This window comes from Macrotis lagotis, chromosome 8 (assembly GCF_037893015.1).
Source record: "Macrotis lagotis isolate mMagLag1 chromosome 8, bilby.v1.9.chrom.fasta, whole genome shotgun sequence".
Taxonomy (NCBI): domain Eukaryota; kingdom Metazoa; phylum Chordata; class Mammalia; order Peramelemorphia; family Peramelidae; genus Macrotis; species Macrotis lagotis.
Genome location: NC_133665.1, coordinates 162,866,792 through 162,886,023, shown reverse-complemented (window position 1 = coordinate 162,886,023; position 19,232 = coordinate 162,866,792). Strand labels below are relative to the sequence as shown.

General features: G+C 36.1%; 1 protein-coding gene across 4 annotated transcripts in view; it reads left to right on the top strand.

Annotated features, from left to right (window-relative positions):
* Window positions 1–19,232, top strand: part of MITF (melanocyte inducing transcription factor) — a 276,732-nt gene that overhangs the window by 158,777 nt on the left and 98,723 nt on the right. For all 4 annotated transcript variants that reach the window (XM_074198754.1, XM_074198753.1, XM_074198756.1 and 1 more), the window contains exon 2: window positions 8,759–9,008. In XM_074198754.1, the coding sequence (XP_074054855.1) occupies window positions 8,759–9,008 (250 nt within the window). The remainder of the gene's footprint in view (window positions 1–8,758; window positions 9,009–19,232) is intronic.

Sequence of the window (19,232 nt, the reverse complement as noted above, 5' to 3'; positions counted from 1 at the left end):
ATAAACAATTAAAAAATAAAAGTAAAAAATCCTGGAAAGATTTATATGAACTGATATAGATTGAAGTGAGCAGAACTAGGAAAACAATCTATATAGGGGCGGCTAGGTGGTGTAGTGGATAAAGCACTGGCCCTGGAGTCAGGAGTACCTGGGTTCAAATCTGGTCTCAGACACTTCATAATTACCTAGTTGTATGGCCTTGGGCAAGCCACTTACCCCGTCTGCCTTGCCAAAAAAAAACCAAAACACCTAAAAAAACCCCCAGTCTATAAAATAACAACATCATAAGGACAAACATCTTTTTGAAACACTTTGCAGAATACTTTGAAGGACTCTGATCAGCACATTGACCAACTGTGATGAAGTCTGCTTCCCATCTCCTGATGAAACATGACGGAATCATGGTACAATATAAGATGTATATTTTTGAATATAGCCAAAATGTGAATTTGTTTTGGTTGACTACTTAAAATTTTTATGTATTTTTATATCTTTCTTTTTTCCCTTTGGAGGGAAGGAAATTAATGTTTGTTAAATGAAAAAAAAGTAAAACTTAGAAGTATTACATAGAGAAAGAATAATGTTTTGTCCTTCATTTTTGAGGAAGACCATCACATCAGATAGGTGATGCTATGACAAGCACATGAGTTAAATTTGAATGAGGGGGCTGCTACAATAAGTCACCAACCTCACTTTCTCCTCCAGAGCCATCTGGGTCCAGTGGCCAGCTATGGATCAGGATGAATAAAGATGTCTCTGGATGCCAGGCAATCAGGGTTAAGTGACTTGTCCAAGGTCACACAGCTAGTGAGAGACAAGTATCTGAGTCTGGATTCAAACTCCAAGGCCAATGCTTTATCCCCTGCTCCACCTAGCTGCTCAGAAAAGGAAGGATTATGGAATATAATTTGGTTTTATATATGTATATATATACATATATACGTATATACGTATATACGTATATACGTATATACGTATATACGTATATACGTATATAATATAATATAATATAATATAATATAATATAATATAATATAATATAATATGATATGATATAAGTTGGTTCCCTGTGATAAATTTATTTAAGATAAAGATGAGAGTTACACAGGATGGGCAGAAAGACCTGGATTCCAATTCACCTTCTGTTAGTAGCTGTGTGACCATAGTGATAGCCTCACTGAATGTCATTCAGTTTTCTCATTTATAATATATGCATAATTGTTGCATTTTTTCCCTCACAATGTTATTGTGAGACTCCAATGAGAAAAGTCAAAGTACTATGCACACTTTAATATGTACACTTCAAATATCATGTATTTAATCTAGTTGTTTTTAGGAAAATTCAGTGAGAACATTTGTATAAAAGCAACTGGAAATAGATTTATTCCCTTCATGGGATATAGTATATAGGCATATACTGCCATTCCCTTTTTGGACAGTTTAGACACTTGGACTTTAGAAGTCATATTGACAAACTTTGTTTCACAGTTGTAGCAACTGAGGTCCAGAGAAGGGCAATGATTGACTCAATCTTAAGGCTGGTTAGTGATCAAATTAGGAGCAGAATGAAGCATGAATGTCAGGATCAGCTGTTAAGATTTACAAAGCACTTTTACAGTCATTATTTAATTTGGACCTCACATCACCCTTGGGAGACACTACAAGTGTTGTATTTATTTTACAAGTATCTGAGTCTGGATTCAAACTCCAAGGCCAATGCTTTATCCCCTGCTCCACCTAGCTGCTCAGAAAAGGAAGGATTATAGAATATAAGTTGGTTCCCTGTGATGAATTTATTTAAGGCAAAGATGAGAGTTACACAGGATGGGCAGAAAGACCTGGATTCCAATTCACCTTCTGTTAGTAGCTGTGTGACCATAGTGATAGCCTCACTGAATGTCATTCAGCTTTCTCATTTATAATGAATGAGAAAACAGACCCAGAGAGAGAGAGAGATATGGTCCCACATGTGTTCAAAGACCAGAGGTCTAATTTGAACCTCAGTCACTTCTAACTCTTAAGTCCTGTGTGCTTTCCATCCTTCCACTAGTCCTCATGCTGAGATGTCCTGATCCTTTAATACCTTTCTACTGTTAATCTCTGACCCACCATATTGGATAATTGAACTGAATTCTGATTGGATTGTCTCCCATTAGTTTAACTTGAGGAGTCTAGAACTACTTTCGAGCACCTTTTGTTGGGAATGAAGAAATGATGACATTATAAATCATGTTTCTTCATCTGTAAAATGGGGGCAGTTATGTAGAACTTTAACTTACAAGGTTCATTCTGGAGACTGAAAGTAGTGTTTGCTCTGTAAATCCAAGTTTTAATAAAAAGCAGATGCTCTTTGAATCATAGATCCTAGAGATCACTGAAGAAACCAAACCTCAGAGAAGGGGAGGGTAAATGATTTGTTCACCATGATACTAGCAGGATTCAAATCTAGGTCCTATGACTCCAACCTTCCTTCAACCCCCCCACCCCTTCAGGGTTCATGTTCCTGTGAGAGAGCACTAACTCAACAGAGTCTTTGGGAGTGATTTGACCCTTCTTGTGACCATCTGACTTCTCAAGTCCTTAAGGGAGGCAGTGGGGTAGAGTCAAATAATAGCTGCATTTGGAGTCAGAGGGGACCTGATTTTGAATCTTGGCTCTGTCACTTTTTTTTAAATTAAAGATATTATTTGAGTTTTACAATTTTTCCTCCAATCTTACCCCCCCACACACACACACAGAAGGCTCTGTTACTTTTTTGCCTCTGTGAGCTTAGCCAGGATGCAACCTCTCTGACCACCAATCTCCTCATCTGGAAAGGAGGGAGTTGAATCAGATGAGGTCCTTTCATCTTTAAATCTATGATAGAATCAAATGAATTAATAAAGCATTTCATAATATCTATATTTCCAATATAAAATTTTACAATTTTAGAGTATTTACAATATAATAAAACATATAGTAGGCACTTAATAAATACTTGTTCCCTTTAGTCCTCTGATAATTGCAGTGGATCTGTCATCCAAAGTCTTGGGTTCAAATGTGGATTCTGGAAGTTGCTACCTGTTGAGAATTGAATAAATCACAACCTCATAGACTTAATTTCCTCCTCTATAAAATGAGGGGACCGTAAGTCTAGATAATCTTTTCTAACCTAAGAGCTGTTTCCCTGTGATTCTAATTCAGCATGGTATGGCTCAGTATAGGAAATCTAGGGAGTAGGTGAAGAAATATAATTATCTGAAAAAGTTGAGGTGTGAACTTGGCTGGCAATGATTTTCTTCTAGACTTAGGGCTGTGAGAGGAGATGTATGTTTCTTTCTGGCCTTCATCGTTTCTGGCCAAATTGTGGTTTCTTGTTGTGGGGGTGGGGAGAGCTTCAAACTTTCTTTAAGAAGTGTCCACTTGTTTCTGCCCCGCCTTCCCTTGCGCCCCTCCCCCAGAACCTAGTGGCAAAGAAGTAAAACCATTATCCAAATAGATTCATGGACATACTGGCATCTCAGGCCAGGTTGCTTTAAGTGTGCTGTCAGTTTTACAGATGGATTAAAGTAAATCGGTTTCTTGGAATTGGGATTCTTTGGTGGGGAGATGAAGCTTGAGCTTTACGTGCCCCGTTAAGGGGTCATTTAGCTCTTTAATTGTGCCAATTTGTAGAACTCTCTTCTTGCCTCATTGAATAAGTTCCCAAACTTATGTTGCCTGTTCCTGCACTTCTAGGCAAAGCCCTTTCTTTTTTAGCATTCTTACTCCTTCCCCCCAGTTTCGGTTCCATAATTTTATGCTCTTCCATTTTACTTGATATCTTCAAGCAGCTACACATTTCCATTTTTAATTGTTTATAGAGTGATCATCTCAGATTCAATTATTCCCAGGAGGAAAGGATGTTGAAAAGACTTGAGAGCTAAACTGTGAATCCAGGAGTCATCTTTCACAGCATAGTTTTCATCTTAGAGGGATGGGTGTTCAGTGAAGTAACTGCAATGAGCCCTTTACACTTTTTTTTTTGAGATTTATTAAAATAATAGCAGTTAGCTAAGCTTTGCTCTGGTGTCTTCTGAAGGGGTTTTAATTAATTTACAATCTCTCTCTCTCTCTCTCTCTCTCTCTCTCTCTCTGTATTTATATATTTATATATTTCAGTTATGACATTTTTAAAAAAGCCCTCTTAAAATGCCCTATCACCTGAACTTTCCTGAAGCCGGGAACCACTGATTTTGATGTAAGATGCTTTAAGAATACTTTACTGTTAATTGAAAGGATTTTCCCCCAAGTATCACAGTCAATGACTTGCCTGGAGAAGCTAATTAGTGCGATTATTCCCTAGCCCCGTTAGTTACAGCACAGAGGTTTTCTCTTGTTTTATCAAAAGGATCAGTCTCCCTGGGAATGTTTCAACCTGACAGGCTTTGAATAGTCAGATGATTCCCCCCCCTTCTTTATTTATTTTTAAGGAAAATTTTGTGCTTAACAAAAATCTCATTTGATCGTTCTCAAAAAATAAAAACCAAAAAAAGGAAACTATTTTCCCAAGTAAAGATAATTTAATTCAAGTCACATATTGAAGAGATAATTTTTTTGATCAATGCCATGCTGTCTTTTGTTACCTTGAATAAATGACGTTTAAAAGCATCAATTTCTCAGTTTAGCTTGCTTATTTAATATAATTTCATGTATTCTAAATAAAAAATAACAGTGGGAATGATACTGGAGTTTGAGTTTGATAAATTGGTTTGAACATGGAATTTGCCAGTTACTTCCTTTCTGACATCACTTGATTGTTCCTGGCCTCAGTTTCCAATTCTGTCATATGAGGCAATTGAACTAAGTCACCTCTTAAGACTCAGCTATAAAGTTAGGATCACATGACCTAGATGAAAAAAGATGAGGTTGTTTGCAGAGTCTCCTGGTAGGTCTTTGGAACAAAGTGGGGAAAACTGAGTCATTAAAGTAGTCTGTTATAGTGGGAAAAACACTAAATTTAGAATAAGTAGATCTAGATTCAAATCCTGACTTTCTAAGTAGGTGCCCATGATGCTAATGACAATAGAATGTAATTTCCTTAAAAGAAGAGTTTTATTTTTATCTTTTTAGTAAAGTATTTGGCAATAGGTGTTCAATAATTTCATTGATAATGATGATAAATAGCCAGTTCATTTACCTGTGCAATAGTTCACTGGAAATTCCACATAAAAGAATGATAACGGGATAGCAATTTGTTTCAGGACCATTTGTATCTGAATTCCATCGAAAAAATGATGAGATAAGAATAAGAATAGTGGATCACACTTCTATTTCACTTTAAGCTTTGCTGACCTCTTTTCTTGTATTATCTCATTTGAACCTTACTGCCTTTGTGAGGTGGGTGCTATCTTGCTCTTCATTTTACACATAAGGAAACTGAAACTTAAAGGAAGATTGAAGCCAGGTTTTTGTGATTACATATACAACATTCCTTCTATCCCCTTGATCATTTTGCTTCCCTGGGTCTTGGATCTCCTGGGCTCCATGACCTTTAAGATGCCTTTTCCAATTTTAATTCTGTGGTTCCACAATAAGCTGATGCTGAGTTCAGGAACCAGTTCCCAATTTTCATATCCCTTAGTTATCAGGATCTGGTTGTTTCTTCTTCTGCCTTGTAGGTACCATGGATAATTGAAGCTATTCTTGTATATTCTTAAATTTGTTTCTAAGGATATTAAAATGGAGGTAAATGCTTTTATATACTCACTTTTTTTCTCTACTTGGTAGAACCTGAAGACCCTCAATGTTAGCATGGGGCTTGGGCATAAGGTCAGAATAGAGGAATTTCCCAAGTTCCTACTTTTGTCATTTTTGTGTTTAGAGTTCAAGGAGATGACTCTTGGGTTGGAAGGCTTAAAGACTGAACTTCTTCATCTTTTTTTTTTTTTTGCTATCAATTACACAGGATTACTCTCTAGAGGGAAGTTGGAAACTTTTCTGCATTCTTCCTAACTAAATTAAAATTGGGAGGAGAGTTAGAGCTAATCACTATGAACTCTTCCCTCAAAGGGTGACTCTGTGTGTGTCCCTCCCTGTTCAAAAGGGCTTTTGCAGTCCAATTTGCAAAATCATTGCACAGTGTGCATTTCTGAAGGACAAAAGAGCTGGACAGCTCTTTTTTTTTTTTTTAAAACCTCAAATGGAACAGCCAGATAAAGTCTCAGGGGGAGCATGGCAGAGGGGAGAGTTCTGGCTGAACTTGGGAGGAGGAGGAGGGAGGAAGACTTCAAATCTTATCCCAGATGTGTGACCTTGGCCAACTCACTTAGCCTCTTTGGACCTCAGTTTCTTCAACTGTAAAATGACTGTGGACTTGGTGACTTTTTTTTTCGCAAGGCAAATGGGATTAAGTGGCTTGCCCAAGGCCACACAGCTAGCTAATTATTAAGTGTCTGAGACTGGATTTGAACCCAGGTACTCCTGACTCCAAGGCTGATGCTTTATCCACTATGCCACCTAGCCACCCCGACTTGGTGACTTTTTAACTTTCCAACTTTGTTGAATATATGATTCTATGATCTACCTACCATTTGTACTGCTTGGTCCGAGTATACTGATTGAGTTCACCTTGTGAATGTTGTCCTCCAGTTAAGTCCAAGGATCTGCATTTACCAAATTGTTAAAGACCCCATAGGGATTTTGTCATGGATGAAACTAATTTATAATCGATTTGGTTCATCAATAACAGATCAAGATAGAACCAGAACCATATTCAGTCATATCAAATGAACATTAATTACTTATTTTAGTCCTTGTGCTCAACTCCAGAGATAAAAAGAACAAATGAAAAATGTCCCTACCCCTGAGAACTTTAATTTTACACTGGGCCAATGGGAATGAGGGCTCTTTCCATTTTACCTTTTGTACATTGTACTAACTTGTACCAAGTTGAAGGAAGGAACAGTAAGAAAGTTAGTTGGGCTTGAACAGAGAGCACTTTGCATACATCTCAAAACCTGTCCTACCACCCCCACACCAAAACCCACATGCATACACCTTCATTACCATTAAGGAAGCTATTAAACTGATTAAAATGTACCCCGTTGACACAACCTATGTCAACAGTGTAGGATTTTGTCATCTCTAAGGAGCGCCCTGATTTCAGTATGCAAATTGTCTCGTATGTCAAGAATTGAATACACTAGTGATTCACCTGTGGGCTACGGGGATGGTGAGCCTTGCACATAGCTTTATTTAAGAATTCAATTTTTATCCAGTTCATATTTTCTCCCCCACCAAGTACTGTTTCTCATAAAGTTATTGCCTTTAGAATGAAAGGGTTGAAAAACACCATTCATTCATTGCAAGATATATATGAATTTTTAATTTTTTATGAGTAAAATGAAATAAAAATTAGATATATGCTAGAGAATTAGAGACATTTCTTTCTTTATCCATAGTTTTAGAGAACTTAGGTACCGGAGAAGATTCAAAGAGCAATGGGATCATAAAGCTAAGGATCCAGTTTCATAGCTTGAGATAGAACAGCTCTGTGGTTGCAATGGATAGAATGGTGGTGGTTGTTATTTGCTCTTCATTTTCAAAGATATTGTATTGGAGTCAAGATATTTTGAGTTAAAATCCTGCCTCAGATGCTATCTATACGTTGCTGTCAAATCACTTAAACTTTGCTGTTGTTTCCTCACCTTTATTTTATTTTTCCAGTTGCATGTTATGAAAGGTTTTCAACATTCATCCACTTGCATAACTATAAGTTATACATTTAAAAATGGGAATAATGATAATACCACCTGCCTCGCAGGGTTATTGTATCAACTAATAAATACTAGCCATTATGATTGAAATGAGAGATTTGGATTAACAGAGTTTTTAGAGTTCTAACTCTACATCTATAATCTAATTGAATCCAATGTACATTTATTAAGTGACTCCCATGCCCTTTGATTATAGATCTTTGGGCAATTTGAGGAGCAAATTGTGGTTAACAGAGTTGGGGTAATCTGAGTAGGGAGAATTAAGGAGAATGCTGATAGCTTGAAGACCTTCCAGAGTGATGTCTAAGAGTATCTCAGAAGTAAAAAGAATGAAACTAATGCTGGATTCACCTTCTTCCTTATCTTCCATTCAAAGGCAACTCTTTACTAATAGACCATCCTAAATAAGGTTTGGACTTCCCCAGTACCAAACCACTTCTCTTCCTTGATATTAATTAAATGTTCAAAATTGTATTTTCTTCCAATATCTTGGCATCTTAAGGAGAAATTCAGAAAATTAATTTCATATTTCCCTCCCAAGGTATTAGTTGTCTCATAGATACCTTCATGGAATTTGGATAACGATTTCATTATGGTGCAGTGATTCAGTTGCAAAGTAAAAGGATCGAGCAGCCTATATTTAAGGGTGAAAGAACTATAAGTGCGGAAAAGAAAAATCCCTTAAGAAATCTGTTTTCCTGTCGCCCCATATGGCAATATTGTTTTTTTACTATTAATGAGTAGTGTTTGGTCTCAAATTTTTAAAAAACCACACACGTTTAAGCTGCATAATAAAAAATGCTTAGATGTAATCAAGTTAACTTATTTTAATTCAACGACTAATGACTAAAATCCGATCAGCTCTTGAATTCCAATTATGTTGAGTGCCATTTTGTTACTGATTATATTTGCAAAAGTTAATTTCTTAGTTTCTTCTAATTTCAGCTAACACTCCCCCCTCCCTATGCAAAGGAGGTGTTTCATGAGGGAATTCACCGGGTTCTCTTTTGGCTCCCCCACAGCAGTTCCACGGAGCATCCTGGGGCTTCCAAGCCTCCGCTAAGCTCCTCCAGTATGACATCACGGATTTTGCTACGCCAGCAACTCATGCGTGAGCAGATGCAGGAGCAAGAGCGCCGGGAGCAGCAACAGAAGCAGCAAGCTGCTCAGTTCATGCAACAGAGAGTCCCCGTGAGTCAGACTCCAGCTATTAACGTCAGTGTCCCCACTAGCCTTCCCCCTGCCACCCAGGTGCCAATGGAAGTCCTTAAGGTACGTTGAGTGTCACTTCCCCCCCACCCTTAAACCCACCGCTTTAGTCTGGCTTCTTCCCTTTACTTTGAAGGGGATGTCAAAAACTCTGATCAACTCTGCTTTCCCCTAGCCCTGGATTGACAGGTAATATTAAGGTTATCCCCTTACCTCATACCTGTCGCTACCCGCTATCTTGTACCCATCATTTCTATGATCCAGATTTGACTATCTTTTTAATTGCTGCTTAATGAAAGTATTTTGAACACAGGCTTAAAATTCCCTCTGTTATAGACTCCTTCTCCCCCCCCCCCCCATGTCTTCTTTTACTAAGTCTATTTTATTTAGGATTGTCTCATTTTAAACCATATTTGGGGGTAGCTAATTGAATCAGGACACAGCAAGGGCTCCTTAAGAAACAGTACACAGTTACAGAAATAACAGAGAGAGTGTGTCAATATTTATTCTTAAGTGTTGAGGAGGAATTGCTTTTTATCGAAATTAGAATTTCTTTTTATTGGAATTGCGCCTTAGTGAAATGATAGATTTACTTTTGAGAAGTTTTGAAATCTGAAATGTGACTCAAGATTTCTAGAACAAAACTTCCATATTATTTTCTCTTTTTTTCTTGACATTTTAACATTTAATTGTTAGTAATCAATGCCCGTGGTTTATTTTTAATTAATCTGATTTCTTTAAAAATTCTTCTTAGTCTTAAATCTGAAGGGTTTTTTTTTTAAGCCCTGTATAACCAGTCATCATAATCCTTTTACTCAAATGAGTTGATTGCTTTTGGAAGCTTTTGATTTCTTGTTAGACAAGAAGCTGCAGGGGCTTGCTAGTATCCTTCTGTCAGGGGACATAGAGCTTCCTAATTACTGGAGAATTTTGTAGAAGGTTTAAAAATAGACCTTTAGTTCACACATGGGAAGTCCAGAGAAAGTCACTTAGAAAAATGCACTTTGTTAAAAAGATGGTCCTTTGAGCAAGGAATGCATCACAAAAAAAAAAAAGTCAAAAAAGACCTGGCCCCCCAAATGGATTCTGTCTACTTATCAAACCCCCTTCTTCCCTGAGGGTCATAGATATTGCCATCCCCTAAACAGGTTCACTTTTCACATTGATTATTCATTATTGACCCTTAACAATAGACCATGGAGCATCTTACTCTTAAAACAAGTGTAACTGGAAGAAATTATGACTCTAAGAGAACTGGAGATGTGCCACTTCTTGAATACAATCATATTTAACTTACTGTTAAAGACTGACATTTAGGACTAAGGAGATGATGATGCTTTGAATAGTTCACATGTTAACTGAGTAGGATTTTTAAAGGTTTTTTTTCCTGAAATATAGGAATCAAAGCCTTTAAAAACAAGCAGTTTTGATGCAAAAGCTATCGACTGACATAGTTTTACAATGCCAGAGTTAAAATAAATGTCAGTTTTTAATAATCATTTATCTTGGTTTAACATTTTAAAAAATATGTGTACTATGGATAATGAATTCATTGTCTTTTTTAGGGGGGTTATTTTTTACTTAATTATGATTTAGGATGAGCAAATTGAATTCCATCTTGGTTAAATTATAATGAGTAATCCAACCACTAGGTCGATTTTTTTCTATGAATATATTTCTATTAATCTAATAATATTTTATTAATCACTAAGTTGTGACTTACTATGTAAATTATTTGCACTTTGTGGACTTGATTTGAAGTTGCAGAAGTATGTTTATTTTATCCTAGTTGGCATTGCTGAATTTTTCTTCAGTGGCTGTTGGTGCTTAGTTTTAGAAGATATTTGCAATCGTACACTGGTAATGTCATACTCACAATAACAGTAGAAAATAGATATGGTATTACATGGATACTTTTTGAAATCAATATTGTTTGTTATGTGGTGGGAGGATTGGAGGAACATGTTACAACCGCGTACAATGTAAATGTAAATAAATACACATTATTCTGAAAGCGTTGATCATCTATCAGTTTGAACAGCATTTGACTCCTCTTGGTGTGCGACTATTTCCTGTTGATATTTTCATCTTTAGTGTCAATATAGAATGTAGATGCTTTGGGACAAATGTTAGAAGTTAAAATACATATATATTATTTGAGCTGTGATGTAGAAGTCTTCAAGTGAAGGTTCAGTAAGTGTCCATTTTATATTTTATTTGTACGTATATATTATATATATAACATATATATATATAATATATATCTTGAGGTTGCATTTTATAGTTTAGCTTTAAGAACTAATAAACTAGTTCTTAAAGCTAGAAAGGCAAATAACCAGTCTTCACAACAATATCTAATCTATTATTAGTATTAGGAGGTGCGGCACAAGCAGTCAAACAGAAAAATATTAAAACTTTTCAGATATTATCCTGAAAGGTTAACATCAAGTCACTTTCAGGGCTTTAACGGATATTATGTTTTAGTAGAATTATTTTAGGATCATGAATGACCAATGAAATTTCATTTGCCAGTGAAATGATATTGTAAATATTGATTTTTTTTAAAAATGGAGAGAACTTAAATAAACATTTTTTTCATTTTTGTTGACTTCTTGACTATAATTTCATGTAAATAAATTCTACCGTTAACATGCAGCCATTTTAGATTCTTTCAGTATAAGAATTGTACAAAAAGGATGGCAGTCCTCTTCTTATCTAGTCTCAATGACTAGTATCAGGTATTTTATATCATATAATTGAATATAATCAGAATGGTTTTCTGAAACCAACAGGGGGGCCCTATTTATCTATCAATTTTTTTATTCTTTATTTTGTTTTTACAAAGGACAGTGAATTTCCTTCTTCCTGAATAATTAATATACTTTCTTCTCAATAAAACATTTCTATGAATACTTAGTTGTAACAGAAATCAAGTTGAATCCTTCATCTCAAAATTGTTACCACAAAGTACAATGGAAAGGTGACTAGGTCCAAATCTTGTGAAGAATATCAGATTATGAATGTTCTTGTTTTAAATGGATAGTCACTGGGTTTGAAATGTCTTCTTAGGAAGGACTAGACCCAAGTCATCATCCTGTGTCATAGAGAAAACAACCTTGGGGATCTGAGTTCTCAGATTTGTTCTTCTACTAATTAACTGTGTAAACTTGAGCTAGTCCTAGAGCCCCTATGGGGCTTAGTTTCCTGATCAGCAAACTGTGTTGGATTAAAATTTCCCTGAAGTCCTTTATAGGTTTAAAAATTTTGGGGGGGAAAATACTTTAAAAGCCTGAAAGTCCTATATACTTCTTAGTCATTACAGAGACTTATAGAACTTTGACATCTTTTTATTAAGTATGGTATATAGCTTTGAGACCTAGTGTTTGGAGCCGATAGTTCAGAAATGAGAACTCTTCTATCCTTCTTTCATTTTGGAGTTTAGACACCACTTCTCTGTATAAACCTAAATTGATGCTATTTATTAATTGATATTTAATAAGGGACTTTATTTATTCATTATACTGACTCTTTATTCATGCTGGGAGAAATTGATTTGACTTCAGGTCTCCTGAATGGTAGTCTTATTTTTTTCATCTTTCTGTAGAACTCCTGCATTTAGACAAAAATACTCAGTGTTTAGGATATTTCTCTGTTGTCATTGCTAAAAGAAACAGCTTTCCTGGTTTGTTAGGTAGAGTACTTAAAAAATTTTAGGCAATGGGGTTAAGTGACTTACCCAAGGTCACACAGCTAGGCAATTATGTGTCTGACGCTGCATTTGAGTTCAGGTCCTCCTGACTCCAGGGCCAGTGCTCAATTCACTGCACCACCTAGCTGCCTCAGGTACATTTAAAAATGAAAAGATTTTTTTAAAATGCCAGCATACTTTTCAGTCCCCCTAGAGTTTTGATTTTGCTTTGGCCCTTAAATTCCCTTCCAGATTTAATCTATTATCCTAAGGTCCTCTCTGTGGGAAAGTTCTTGGCTTGGGCTAGTGAATGGTTTTGTATTTTTTAAATTTTGATTTAGCTAATTTCAATGTGGTTGTTCACTTTGTTATTCTTTATATTTAATTTTATGCATTTTATAACAGTTATTCTGGAAATGAATTCATAGGCTTCACCAGATTACAAAAGGGATTCATGAACCTAAACAAAATGAGGAATCTCTGTTTTAGACAAAGACAAATGCAAAACCACCCAGGGATTAATTTGCAGGTCTTGGATTCAAAGGTAGCAGGGATCTCCTAATGAAGTTAAGTTATTCTCCTCCCCACACCCACCTTTCAATTCTCTCCTCTGTCCCATCTCTATAACTTGGCTTGATCACAGAGAGTACCTGCTTCTTCTATGAGCCTGGATCATCATCCTCTTCAATTCAACTTCATGCTGTCAACCACCTTATAATAAGAATATAAATTTTTCTTTTAGACTATCTTTGCTTTTGCCAGTGCTTTTATGCCTTGGTTTAAGAAAACTTTATTTATCTGTTTGTTACAGATTCAAAGAGGTAAATGGGGTATCATCTTTGGGGGAATTATTTTTTTTTACTATTTCTGCTTTTCTAAGAATAGTTAGACAAAGAGGATCTTGATCTTGATACTAGGGCTGAAGTTTCATATTCATAAAATAAGGAAACAAATGTGTCAGTGTAGTTCTTTACAATAGTGCAAAAATATTTCTTTTGATATTTGTGAATGTAGCAGAATTTGGTTTATAGACTGGGTGATATGGGAGCAATTATGTGAAAACTGACCCTTTTTTGAAGTACCAACATTTTTCTACTCTCTCAAGATCACATTATATTTGTATTTGATAGGGGATAGGCAAGGAGGATCCAAATTACTTGTCTTTCATTCTGTAGTGAGAGCTTTTGGTGGATCATTTTAAAGCCTGAATTACTTTTACTTTTGGATAAAATTCAGAGAGAGACAGAGAGAGACAGAGAGAGAGAGAGAGAGAGAGAGAGAGAGAGAGAGAGAGAGAGAGAGAGAGAGAGAGAGAGAGAGAGAGAGAGAGACAGAGAGAGAGAGAGAGAGAGAGAGAGAGAGAGAGAGAGAGCACTTTCTTGTTAAATGTTTAAGTATTGCATATTAAAACAAGACAACAAAATGATACCTACTCACAAGGACCTAATAGTCTAAGAGGAGAAGATAAAACATAATGGGGAACCTGCTTATTTGAGTCAAGATGACAGTCTTTGTTTTCATGGAGTAAGTGTCCAAAGCCCAGATTTTTTTCTTTGCTTATAAATGCAACATAGGCTCAGGAAATGGAGTATTGCTTAATGTCCTATATAATTTACACTATGTTAGGTAAATATAGTTGGTGTCTAATACATGATTGATAGATTTTTTTAAAAATTCCATTATCTACTCTGTCTCAGTTTCCTATATTTTTTAATCTTTTAATTTGATTTGCTATATTGGAATGAACTTAAAATTATTTAGTTAGTTGCTGTTTCAAAATTATTACTTCAGTATTTTCAGTATGCCTTTAAAAAAAGCATATATAAATAGAATAAACAATTCAAAAATCTATTCAATGGTCAAATAGCCAACCAATTCAGATGGGGGGGGAATAATCAATGAGTCATGTGTTTATTTTATAAAACTACAAAGAAAAAATAGATCAAAGTGAAAATAGTAGACTGAATTTTGTGTGCCCCAAAGATATAGTTTATATGTCTAGGTTTCCTGGCTGGTGGGGTGGGGTGAATTCTAGATTCATTGAGTTTCAATTTGATTGGTCATCAAGGGATATGTAATTTGGAATCATATAGTGTTGGGAAGAAAGAATTTTTAAGTCTTCGCAAACTTAGCGCCTTTGATCACAGGTAGAGTCAAAGGCATCTGGTCTATCCCTCTTGGAACTTCCCTTCAAGAACATCCATTCTTGTTTGCTACTATAAAAGAAGTTATAATCCTAAGCCTATTTGCCTCTCATTTACATAATATTTAACATTTCTCTTGGTGGAGCAACTGAGATGGTTGGAAGTATAGATTTTGACTCAGGGCTTTTACCCTTTTTTTGCATTGAAGATCTCTTTGAATAATATTTTTAGATGTATAAAATAAAATATGTAGGATTAGAAAGAAAATCAGTTGCATTAAGAACAAAAAAACCAAGGTCAGATAACCTAGTTTAAAATTACTGTTTTAACAGGTATCAGGCTAGAGTGAAATGGAATAAAGCTAGAGTCTGACTGTAATTAGTGAATTTTTATTAGTAAAGTCACTCAAGATAAATGACTGTCCTTTGAAATTTCCTGCTCCTCCCCTTGGGTTATTTGGGACACTCATCCCTATAGAAACACACGCAACACTTGCACCCTGGACAATTCCACAGATTATGCTTTGAGATCTTTCCTTTAGTATACTGATTATGTTTACATTGTACTGATATCATGCATTCAAAAGAATCTAGGGGGTTAAATTCTGAGAAAAGGCAGCCGAGTTCTTGCTTTCAAACAGAAATCGAGTCCAAGGACCCCAAGTCCCCCCAAATCTTAGAATTGGTGATATAAAAGGAGCAGAAAACAAACTCCTGGTGGTAGTGTCCCCCCACCTCCAAAACAAAAAAAAAAAAAATTGAGAGACAGAAAGAAAAGAAAAGGAAAGCTCATATCTTTCCTGACAAATATCTTGAGAATTTGAATCAATTGGTCATCCTTATCTGAATACGTCAAGTCTGTCCTTGGGCTCTGCCAGAGGACCCTCTGCAATGTCAGATGAAAAAATAACGAATGTGGTTTAACAGATTCAGAGAACTGTGCTATCAGACTGTTGGCTACTAGGAAAGCTTTTGAGAAGCTAGCAATTTTAATGTTTTGGAATCACTCCTCTATTACTGGTCAAATGCCTTTTACCACAAAAATCTCTTTGGAATCTTTTCCTCCTTCTGCATCTCCCCAAAAGTGTATTTCTTTGAAATAATTTCTCTTCAGAGTTCCCAATTACATAGCCACAAATAATCTCCATTTTCAAATGATTGAAACCTATTCTTTTAATCTGTTTAATGTAGGCTTGGAAATAATTCTGAACAATTTAGAAAGACAAACAAATCATCCTTCCCCCCCCCCCCCCCCGCCCCCCAACTGCCCAACCAAAGAGAAGCAAAGGCAGCAAGCTTTCTTTAAGGAAGTTAAAACTGAATTCCTCTATATTCCAAAGGGTTGCTTGTTCAATAAAATCTGGCCTTTAAAAAAAAAACAACCACTATATAATTTAATATCATTTTAAATGCTTAGTTAAAAAATCTTCATCTATGTGTAACCTATTTTTTAAAAAAAGTAACGAACAGTTCTCACTTTCTGGTTCATATTTGGAATAGAGGTAACTGTACCATCCTTTATATTGAGATACTGAAGAACCATTATAGGTGGCTATTTGGATGGAACTCAACAGTGTGAATGTTTCCTCAGGTTTGCAGACTGCCACACATTCTGAATTTCTTATGCTTTGCTGTCCTTAACCATGTTCTCCCACAACTCTTCCTCACTGGTTCTTCTCTATGTTCTTGAAGCCTTTTCCTGGATGTCTTGTCAATATTAATGGAGCCATACCTATCTGTGATTTTTCCTTAATTTTTATTATCTAATCACCTCTCCTCCTTTATCATACTTCTATTTAATGATACTGCCCCTTTTTGCCTTCTTTTTTCTACTGCTACTCTTCTGTGAGTCTTTATTCAGGATAGACTGCAGGAAGTTTATGCCAACCATGGATTGTTTCACTATCCTTTTTGTACCCTTTGTTCTTTAATGGTTAGGACAATGGACTTGGAGTTTGAAAGACATAGGCTCAAATCCCACTTCCAACACTTACTGTGTTATCCTTGAAAGTCATTTACCTTCTCTGACCTTCAGTTTGATCATCTGGAAAACAATATGGTTTGACTCGAGGACCTCTAAGGAACTTTTTGATTCTAAATTTGTGATCCTATAACTCTTCAGAAATTAAGGCGTTCTTTTACTTGCACCCATATAACAACAGAAAGAATATTGATCTTAGAAAAATAGTCCTTCTTTTCAGGGAGAAATTTGGGAGTCCTCAAATCACTTATATAGTTCTACAAAGACAATTTACCCTACTTCCTCTTCACACTCAATTCTAGAACCATCCCATTATCTATCCAGGATGGCTATCTCAGACATTTGCACAGATGGATTCATTATACAAGTTGTTCATTGAAACTCTCAGTGCACTCATAAAGTTCTTAAGATACTCCAAACTGATTTTGGGAAGGGGACTTTGTTTAACAAGAACATAGATTTTCTTTCCATCTCTTTATGTGTCTTTCTAGGAGAAGGATTGGAAAAAGCATCCTTTGTTGGATTTGATATAAAAATGAACAAAAAATGAAGCAGGATGTAGTAGTGCCTACCTGAAATCCTGTTAGACGGGAAATCTGAGGAGTGGTGGATCTCTTGAGCTCTAGAGTCCTGAGCTGCAATAAGTCTGAAGCCAATCAGGTGCTTGAAGTGATAGGTACTAATATGATTAGACTATGAGAGTAGAGTGGAATGGGAGACTGGAAGGTAGATACCAGACTATCATTGCTGATTGGAAGTGAAGTAGCTCTCAACATAAAGGATTGAATCCTAGTGTTTGCTGCCTTTCCAGCTGGGTGAGATAGGGAGACCCAGCATATAAATAAAAAATTAAAGTAGAAAACCCTTAATATGACTATTTTTAATAGACTAAGGAGATGTGGTTTACATTTTGACAAAATTGTAAAGCAATTTAGTGGTTTTACCCACTTAAAGTTGATGAAGTCATGGGAAGAGTCTTGCCTTTGAATGTGTGTCTTTTTATTCTCTTTTAGTCCTATCAGTATGAATCTGGAGGAAGCTTTAGCTCTTGACCACAACCCAGAACTCCAGAATTCAGAAGGTGCTGGTGAAGATAGTGCTTATCATACTCTTTACAGAAGTGAAATACCCTCAAAGCTAACCTGGGTCCAGGAAATAAGTCCACTTAATGAATGTTAATAATGGAACAAAATAAACTCAATGGTAGATCATATCACAGAATGATCCCTTACTTCAAAGGGGTCATTGCAGGTTTCCCTTAAATAGTGGCATGTTTAAAAATAAGATGACATTTTTAGAAGCCTCATTTGCACTCCACTTTTCAAGAATGTATTTCTTGTGTCAAGAAAGATGGGTCCATCTGTATAATGGACATTATTCTTATCACTTTTCACCGGAGGCAAGATGGTGGGGGTAAAGATCCTGACTTTTAAAGAAGCGTAAAAGTATTTGCAGTCTCGAGACTATTGCTGATTTCACAGTCATTGAATGACCAAGACTTTTAAACGCAAAGTTTGGAGTTTTTACTATGCTGCCCTGCTCTTTAACTGTAATATGAGTCTGTTTCTCTTGGGTATGTACATTTTGGAGCCATCCTAATTTAGGAGCTGGAGCTGCTGTATGTATAACAGTGACTGGAACAGAAGTAACACCCCAGAGAAGGACATTCCTACCATTCAGGAGAGGCTTAAGTATGGACTTTTTGGCCAGATTACAAATATGTATCAGTTTGCCAAGCTCTGCTTGGCAGGTTCAACCTGTTTGATGGTGACAAGATTAGCTTTGGTTTCCCTAGTGCAGTTGTAAAAATTAGATTAATAAGTACCAGGCAGAGGCCCTTTACTTTTTAGAAAAGAAATCTTACCTTGAGTGATTTTGTCTGTCTTGATTGGGGCCTTAATTAGCCACATGTTCTCCTACCTCCTGGGAAATAAGTAAGGGATAGATTTGGGGGATCAAGACATAGGCGCACATAGACTTTACCCCACACCGTTGGGTAATTCATCAAGGAATGTTGGTAATTAGTCCTGCCTCTTTCAGCTCTTGGCTCATTTCATGAAATGAGTTGGTTTTAAAATAATGCCAGCTAGTTCATTAGCAACAGGTTTCAAATCTGTAACTTGGCTCTTAAACAAAAACAATATTGTCTGGTGATTGTAGCTTGCCCCCGATGTTTGTGTGTTTTTACAAATCGTGAAGGACTGTCTCTAGTTCCCCATTAACTTCGTGACCTACTGCATTTTTTTTTATCACCATTGTGCTTCTTATTGGGTTAGCTTTTGTCTTCTCGGTTAAGGGGAGGAGGGAGAAAAGTAAAGTCCACCCTGTTGAGGATTTTGTATGTGAGGTGCTTGTCAAACTCTATTGGCTTAGGGTGATTTGATGGAATTTAATTTGAATGCTTAGAATAGTAACTGGCGGGGTGGGGGTGATGGCCTCTTGGTTCTTTTGCATTGTTAAACATTCAGGAATATT